Source organism: Anarrhichthys ocellatus, unplaced genomic scaffold, assembly GCF_004355925.1.
Source record: "Anarrhichthys ocellatus isolate YVR2014 unplaced genomic scaffold, GSC_Weel_1.0 scaffold25, whole genome shotgun sequence".
Classification (NCBI taxonomy): domain Eukaryota; kingdom Metazoa; phylum Chordata; class Actinopteri; order Perciformes; family Anarhichadidae; genus Anarrhichthys; species Anarrhichthys ocellatus.
This window is the reverse complement of record NW_022280055.1, coordinates 2,488,919-2,497,956: the sequence shown is the minus strand read 5'-3', so window position 1 is coordinate 2,497,956 and position 9,038 is coordinate 2,488,919. Positions and strand designations below refer to the sequence as shown.

Genomic DNA, 9,038 nt, shown 5'->3' with positions numbered 1-9,038 from the left:
CCTTCTGCCCTTCAAAATCCAACATACGGGTTTTAAATGACTTCCATGGCTGTGATCTGCCGACAGCAGGGAGACCCAAAGGAAGGCCAGTTGATTAAGCATGTCATAGCATCAATATGTCACTGTCAGATTAATTGGGATTCTTCGGTATAATTACTCTAAAACCATGGTTGAAAATATTTGTCTCTACTAAACATCAGAGGTATTTTTTAGTGCTTATGGTAAAACGTTAAGGTCCATAAGCAGAAAACAAATGAGCTACATTCATGAAATATGTAGTTTGAAGGTTCACATCATTAGGAACCCAAAGCCACAAAAGATACTAAGAAAATAAAGTATTGTTTTCATAACAAGATCTTAACCAGCCCTTTGCATTGGCATCCTTTTGCACATTATCACTTAGATATAAAACTATTAGACAGTTAATTGATTAGTTGATCAACCAAAAAATAATCAGAAACCATTTTGATAATCAATTAGTCATTTACATTCAATTTAAAGCAAAAAACAAAGATTTACTAGCTTCTTAAATGTAAATAGTTTCTGTTCTCTCTGTTGTCTATGATAGTGGATTGAATATATCTGGGGTTTGAACTTTTGGTTGAACACTACAAGATATTTAAAGACACCACAATGAGTTCTGGGGAATTGGGATTATTTCTAACCCTCTGCTGACATTCTATACATCAAATTATAAATTGGTTGATTGAGGAATTAAAAGATGAATCAATAATAGGAATCATTAGTTGCAGCCATATTTTTTAATTTATTTCTTAAAAATGTTTCTATAAATGAGATCCATAAATCTCTTGTTCAGATTTTTGATTATCATACATACTCATAAGGGGCTTCCTTCCCTAACCCCTTTATTTCAAATCATATTTAAGTATACTTTTCTGTGTCCTGTTACTTCTCCCAGTGTAATTTCTAAGTTTACCTGCACAAAGCATTTCAGTTTCCTCTCAAGACTATTGTTCATTTATACACATCCACACGCTGAACAGGTGGCCCAGAAAAGTTGCTATGGCACTGTAGACTCCCAGTCGCACTCCCCCCCTCCCCCCCTCCTGGTGCAGAGGGTACATGTGAGGGTTACTGCAGCGGCAAAGCAGACCTGCAGTGCCAGCCAACTAACATACACAGATACAGTCAGTACATTGTGACTTGTTTTCCCGCCTCAGTGCCAGCTGCAGCCCGCTGCCCACCAGCACGTGCCAGCTTGATGTCCCATCGGGGCCATGTTTGGTTTACGACTGCGTATGTGTGTGTGTGTGTGTGTTTAAAGGGACGGAGGGCTTAGCCTAAAATCCTGCCACCCAGCTGCTTCCACTGTCAGATGTTCCCAAAGACCCACATCAACAGATGTACAGAGCAGCGACATGGAGCAGGAGCGCACATGAAATACCATCTCAAAGTCAGTCAGTGTACCGCAGTCTGCAGTGTATGCAGAAGGTGCACGTGTGTATGAAAGAGACTCGGTAACCTTCTCCGCCTTAATGCAGCAACGATAAATGAAGTCATGTGCTCTGCGTTTAGGCTCTTTCCTCTGCTTGTTAATGCTTTCACCATTTTGAGTGGTGTAGTACGGCGTGTTTACAAATGCAGCGTACTGAGATGTCCTTGGCTGTTGTAAGGAGCCACTTTTGGAATCTGGTGTCAGTTTACTGATGCAGTCTGGGATGAGTGTGGTGGTGGTAGTGGGGTGTGTGTGTGTGGGGTGGGGGAAACTGACAGGCAACTTAGCATCACAATAATGCTTGGACAACAGGACCAAACTCCTCTGAAAGTGAATTCACAATCATACGTATATTAATATACGTAGTAAGCTGTATCATCTCCCTTCCTCTCCCTCCCTGTGACTCAACCACTTCCACAAAGCTGTGTAAGTCGATCCGGCCTTTCCGATAAGGGAAGGTCCTATTAGCGCCAGCCAGGGGCACCCATGGGAGCCAGGAGGAAAAGTGTCCCACCCCACCACCACTCGGCCCAGCATCATAACATTACTCATGAAACATTCACATCTCTCTGTGGCCAGGATGATCACGCCAGCCTCCAATTGGCGGAGATCAGATCGGCCCAGAACAGGAGACGAGGTCCTATTGGTGTGGTGGGAGAGAGAGACTGGAGAGTGATGGCAGGATGGCGGGGAGGCTGGTGAGGTTATTGGATCGATCGATCCAGGCCATCCTCAGCCGACACAGACGAGGGCAAGGGCAAGGACTGCAGGGTTTCAGAAGTTTGTTATTCTTGTGCGAGTGGCAACAGTTAGAAGTTATGAGTTAGTCGTTTTGATGTATTAACGCATGTAACCGAGGTATTAAGCTGAGCAGAGCTTTTGTGCATCCGTTTCTAATCTTTCTGCCTTCACACCAGTACTATGGAGGCGAATGCAGTTTTACTTTTGGGGTTTAAAACATCACATTTCATTTGAAAAGCTCGAAGTTAGTGTCACATTTGGTCTGAATAATCTGGAACCGCTTCCTTTGAACAAATAGTCCTCTGAAGTGGGAACATTTGCTTATTTTGTCATTGGGTCAGGTGACCCTTTAAAGCACTGGAGAAGGCTTGGTTTACACCATTCTCAAAATGGGGTCTGGGGCAAGTCGCCAGGGGAGGTCTGTGATAAATATACAAAAGGCTTCATGGTTTAATGAATATTTAAATGTTTAATAGTTCAAAAATGAATAACTCTTAGAATCTGCAAATATGTTAAAACACTATTATTTGTGTTATTTTACATAAAGACTATAAAAGTGTATCTTGGAAGTGGTTATTGGCTGAAATAAGATCGAGAACCCCTCTGGTTTACACTAAACTACAGCATAGGTAAAATATAAAACGTGATCTCAGTAAGTGAAAGTAGCATTCATTTACTTTTTTTTTTTTTTTAATAGTTGTTAAATAAGAGCAGTTTCCTACATACACATCCAGCAGACAGAGCTATATTAGCATTCACTTGTAGGTGTATTTCTGGCCCCCTCACCAATACGGTTAATATTTAGTCTCCTCTTAGCTCCGTTTTTGGTCTCCACCGACTCCTGGGGGAAATGTATAGCTTTTTAGCTCGCTAAATGACTGCCGCTATTTTAGTTTACATCAAAGCTGACCGACTGCGGTTTTGTGTTGGACAGGTAGTGAACAGTAGGTTTACAGTAGAGTTGTTGACCATAAAACCAAAACAATGAACTGAAAGACACTAAAAAACACCTTTTAGAGCTGCAGTCAGGTAATAATTCTCTGTGGCTTCATCATTACGAGCAACCTCTTATATTACCAAGTCATTTTATCAATTGTTAGTATACAAACCTAGATTACTGCAGCTTTAAGGCATGACGACATGTTTAACTCCAATTGTTATCGGATGATAGATTATTTTCAATGAGTCATGATACACAATTTTCTTGTGTAAATAAATATTACAAAGCAATTACTACATCCGATTTATCTAGTAAGCTGCACTAAAATGTGATTTGTCTACTTCTAAAAGAATAGTCTTAATGTTCTAGCAGAGTTTAGGCAAACTTTATTTTGTCAACCGCTGTTTCCAAAGTCAAGAATAAATTGTAAAGCTCGAGTTTTAAAACACAAATGAAAGTTTCTAAAAAGTTTGAACATCTAACTGGACCATGATGAAAGTTGCAGCACAAGTGAGTGGACCTTTAGTTTTTTGTGAATTTAGATTTACTCACATTGTCAACATTCCCAATGTTGTGTACTGCAAACCAAATATTACAAGCGTGATCAACATGTGTCAAAACTGCTTTAATAAATAACTGGGATGATTATTTAGAACAATGAAACATCCACTAAAATAATGGAAACCTTTGTATAAAATTAACTTATGTCCCTTTAAAGAATAAAATGTATACAATATGCATATTCAGCTTTTAACACCAGCAGTGATGCATCTTTAATTCTTTATTTTGCTGTGTCCCATTTACAGAAAATACGATGCCGGTTTGAGACAATGACATGAAAAAGTCGGTCATTTTGAACTGAGTTGGTATCTTTAAAAAAACAAAAAAAGAAACTGGGGGGAAAAAAAACAACAAAAAAAAAAAAAACACCTGCATGGTAGCAAAGACATCTGCAAATATTGTTCCCTTCATTAAAGCCTTTAAACCAAACATGAAGCTAATGAATGACGTCAACATTTGACCTACTGACATCCACATTCATGACACTTAAAAGAGTCACGGTGGACTGATTCATTTTTTTTAATCCTCCATAAAGTGTTGTATTCCAGCAATCTCCGTGACAGCAAAGCGAGACAAGGAGAGCACTTTACTCAGGCGAATAAAACACGCCACTATACACCACACAATGTTTCAAAGAGTTACTTTCCTTAGTAGTGAAAACAAAACATAAAAAGATGACCATCGATACACAAATAATGCATTACTTATTACATTAAGGCACCTGAAACAAAAGGATTCGTGACGGGTTTAGAAATGGCTTGAGAACTTTTTAAGGCTATAATGTTGGTAGCTTTGCAACACTGTCGGCCAAAAGCTACTTCTGAATTTTGTTTTTCACCAAATCCTGATTAAACAACCATAATCAGTGACGAGTTATTTAAAAATGACTAGTGATAAAGACCGGGTCAAATAATGTAGAAGTAGACGGCTGCTCTGCTTCCAAACTGGCAGAAAAGCAGGAGCAAGTTGCATTTCTAGGGCACACCCCCCCTTTTTGTGTTGTCACAAAGGGTGAGTCAACAGGCCTACTGTGACATCACCGATTGACGAGTGGCCATAACGGCGACTTGCTTCGAAGTTTCCGTCGCGAAAGAGCAGCGCGGCAGCCGTTTATCTGCACAATTTGACACATTTTTGACCTACCCTTTAAATATGACCATGTTAAAAATCTGTTTTGCTATGGAACTGTGAAATTCTACGAACACAGACGATACATTAATACAGCTTTCCTAATATTAATACAGGTTTGCTTCAATAGAGAGAATTATGTGCAAAAGAATTGAGATTTCTTTGTATCCAAAAACTATCCGAGCCATCATTTGTTTTGCTGTCAATCTACGGTTGACTAAGATCAATAGGTTAATTTTGCCAGGCTGATAGAAGACTGAGACCAGATCCAATTATGTTGGACCATAGCCTGGAAAAAGCTTTTTATCATTAAAATTGTTAATGGACGTGGCAATCCTTTGGCCAGGTATTTCATGGTAAGGGTACTAGGGTTCACTGATTTGCCCTAACTAAAAAGCACTAAAGACATAGCCACAACTCTCGATGTGACAGCTAGTCACAAAAACAAACAAAAAAACAAAAACAAACGTGTCCTCACGTCTAACCATTGATAAACCCTTCAGAAATGCCTTCCCAGGTGGTACCTCATTGTAAAGGTTCTTAACTGTGGAACTCTGGATATGAAGCGTTATAAAACGTGCCCATTTCGACTGGCATAAATAAAAGGAATGGCGTTGTAAAAAATAAAATAAAAAATAATATTACTCATAACAACAACAATAATAATAATAAAAATGTGTGACTTGTCTTTAAGTTACTTATTTCAAATATACACAGCGACTCCTTTAGTATTTACACATATGTACAGAGTATTCATTTCTGTTTTGATCAAATACCTTGAATGGCGTTGCTGTGAAATTGAACTCTCTAATGTACACTTCCCTTTGAGATTTGAGAACAAGGAGGTCAAACTGGGCAGCGCGACTCGGAGCCTCGACGCGGCCCTTAGAAAGGCACTTGCTACCAACTCAAATACTGCAAAAAAAAAAAAAAAAAAAAAAATCCTCAAACAAAGCTTTCAGCCAAGACAACTGAGAGACAGGTGAAGAAAATGGAAGGCCACATAGTAGGCACTGGGGTTTCTGTCCCCTCTCCCCCCCACTCCAGGCCAAGTGTTTTGGTAAGGCTGGCGCATGACGGCCACAGGTGGATTGGTGGGCAAAGCTGGAACGAGACAGAGCAAAGGGAGGTCTTCCTCTGTTGCTGTAACAGCAGTCCATGTCCCTCAAAACCCTTCCTCCCTCCCCTCCCCCCCACATTGAACAGGAGCCCGCTGACAATTTAACAAAATCAAACATCTGTAAACAAACATACATCTTTATACAGGTTGGTTTTTTTCCCCTCCTTTTGGATGATTCATCGTTTTCAAAAATGGTACAATTCCATAAACAAAAATTGCAGAGAGCTTCTTTAGCCTCTTGAACAACATGTCAGCCCCTTCTGTACATAACTAAAGAAAAATAAGTAAACACAGAAGCAAAAAAAAGGATGTTCACTGTGCTCTAGCCTCCTGAATCAAAAAGTACTTCAGGGGACAGTGACAAAAACATGAAAACAAAGCAAAGAGCGGCTTATTAAAACACAAAGCCTTTTTTTCTTCCCAAAAGTAATCCAAAAAGAAGAATAGCTGCTGCCTTGCAGCTTCCCTCGCTTCCACATTGCGAGTCCTTTGTTTAAATGTCTTATACACAATGGTCTTTGAGGTCTTTCTGACCGGTCAAGACGGCACTGACATTTTTCCAGCGGTTGTCTTTGGGGCTGTAGCCTGGGGTCCGGTGGGGTGCTTTGAGGGGTGAACTGGAACTGTGCATGGTACAGATCACTTCCCCACTGGACTGCACTGCAGTCTTGGAGTACTTATAAACTGGCTGCTTTCCCGCCTCTGCTCCACCACACTCCTCCTCGAGCTCAAGCTCGCCTTCCGTCTCCTCCTCCTCCCCCTCATCACACGTCCGATAGGGGCCCATGAGCTTTTTGCGCTCCTGCTCGGCGTCCCTGTTGCTTTCTTTCAGCTGCTGCTGCTGCTGCTGACGTCCCACGACGAGCCTAAGTGGCTGCCACTGGTTGTTCACATTGTCGTCGGCAGCTGGTCGCGAGTTCCTCTCGCGCTCTTTTCTCCGTTTGCGCGTCCACCAAACGCATACGATAATGCAGAACAGGCAGAGCAAGCAGAACACCACACATAGTAGAGGCACCTGGTAATCTGCTGACATCAAGATGTTCAAGGGAGGACAAGGAGTAGAAATCAGTAGAAATAGTGAGGATACTAACTGAGGAACTGAACGAGGACCACAACAAACCCTTATGGGACACCCTTGTTAATTATTACTCACCGACTGAGGGGGGCATGACCTGTGTTTCCACTTTGACCTCAATAACTGCCAGCATCACGGTACTGTTGTGCCGCTTGGACAAGGTGCCAACTATAGCGCTGGCTGCCTCCTGGATCAGACTGTGGTCCGGTAGATCCTCCGGCTGGAAAGACTGAGAACCAAACCAGAGAAAATGAGACATAACAGCTGGGAACAAGCACCAAGTCTGGAATATTTACAATATATATTTAAACATGTATACAATATACATTTTTTTGGGGAAAAAAAATATATAAAAAATATTGAACGCAAAACGTTGTGCGAGTAATTTTAGGGTTAACTGTTTTGTACAAATAGCCAAAGAGTAGCACTAGTTGTTTGGGTATTTGTGTGCCAACTAACTCAAACTGTGCAACACTGTGCTTCTCAGCCTAAATGGGAGTTTATTAACACTGTAGAACGTAAGAATATAGTGTGTGTGCTAAGCCAAGAACAAGACAACGCAGATCATTCACTTACTATAGCCACTTCTACAGCATCCTGATTGGAACGAGAGAGGTCACACAAAAGCAGTAGGGCGTGGTCTTTTGACAAGCTTCGGGTGTCAGGAAGATACCTCAGCTCATAGCAGATGTTCTCCACTGTTGTTCCCTGAACACACACATGCACACACACAGATCAGGAATAATACCAAAAAAAACCAAAAAAAACCAACCACAGCCTGAAAATGTGTTCACGACTTCAACAGCAAGGATTTATATGAAGAGATGACTCACTGGTGGTACTTTGTCTCTGTTGAAGACAAGTGTCACGCGGCCACAGCTGTTGTCCAAATGTCCGGTGTTTGGCTGGCACTTGGTGGTTGCTTGTGGAGGTGAGGGTCCAGCCATGGAACAAACCCCCCACTGTTGGCAAGGGGGAGAGAAGCACGTCAGGTAGCTGTGCTCCAGACACTCTCGTCCAGCCGGGCAGGACTGCTGTTTCTGGTCCTGGTCTGGAGACTGGAGCAGACAGGGACGCTGACCACACAGCACCTGGTGTCACAAAGTCAAAAAAAAAAAAAAAATCACCAACATGTAAACCCACAAAAACATTTATAATGGTGTACCAACAACTAAGAAACCCGTCAGACAGTTTGTGCATTGGTTGAAACTCTTTCTACCTTGCTGCTGTTTGAGTTTGTTTGTAAGTGAGGAGTAGCAGAGTTAAGCTGGCACTGTTACCTTTGTACAGTCCACTTTGCCATTGATGCAATGGCAGCTGTTGCACTCTTCCTCCCAGTGGCTGCCATGGGGAAACTGCAGCCCAGCATAGTGGCAAGTCCTCCCAACACCTATAACTACATACAGACAGAGACATGTTGTACTTCTCCAGCAAGAGGGCTGCAGTCATGTGTGACTCAATCAATGGATGAATCAAAGTTGTCAAAATTCTGCACAATGAGTCAAAATGTTGCCTATATAATGGAATCAATGAGTGAGTCTGACTTCAAAGAGCAGAGAATAAAGATGTACTTACATTCTTGGCATCGGGCCCCCGTTCTACCGAGCGGACAGATGCAGCGGAAACCGTTGATCTCGTCCACACAGGTGGCACCGTAGGCACAAGGTGAAGACTGGCACTCGTTTATGTCTGTAAAGGTAAGAGATGCATCAAATTTAAGTTGGATGTAGGCCCTGGATCCCAACATGTTTAGCTACCGACCCTTTATAGTTAAGGCCTGGTCACAACACAGCTACATTTGTACCATGTCTTTGCGAAATACAAGTTTGGTGACATAGGAACTACTTGTAGGGCTTGTTAGTAACTGGAACGTTTTCTGTACCGAGCTATTTACTTCTAGTAGCGTGCTAACTTACAGTTAGCTCATTAGCTTGGACACTAACAGGATAATGAACTACAAAAATGATCAACCGTAGCCTCAGAAATGTCTGCAAACCTTTCCTCTTTTGCGGAGCAG

At 41.7% G+C, this 9,038-nt stretch overlaps 1 protein-coding gene across 2 annotated transcripts; it reads right to left on the bottom strand.

Moving 5' to 3' along the window:
- Positions 1–3,905: 3,905 nt before the first annotated feature.
- Positions 3,906–8,979, bottom strand: LOC116391176 (protein jagged-2-like). 2 transcript variants are annotated; one of them, XM_031861521.1, is made up of 6 exons: positions 8,597–8,979; positions 8,302–8,417; positions 7,855–8,112; positions 7,598–7,729; positions 7,100–7,250; positions 3,906–6,972 (listed from the first exon to the last, which is right to left on the bottom strand). In XM_031861521.1, the coding sequence occupies exons 1-6, from the start codon at positions 8,766–8,768 to the stop codon at positions 6,449–6,451; spliced, it is 1,353 nt and encodes a 450-aa protein (XP_031717381.1). In that variant the 5' UTR covers positions 8,769–8,979; the 3' UTR covers positions 3,906–6,448. The 2 variants fall into 2 exon arrangements, with proteins under 2 accessions (XP_031717381.1, XP_031717382.1); XM_031861522.1 differs by having other exon boundaries at positions 3,906–6,969; positions 8,597–8,978.
- Between the last annotated feature and the right edge of the window lie 59 nt (positions 8,980–9,038).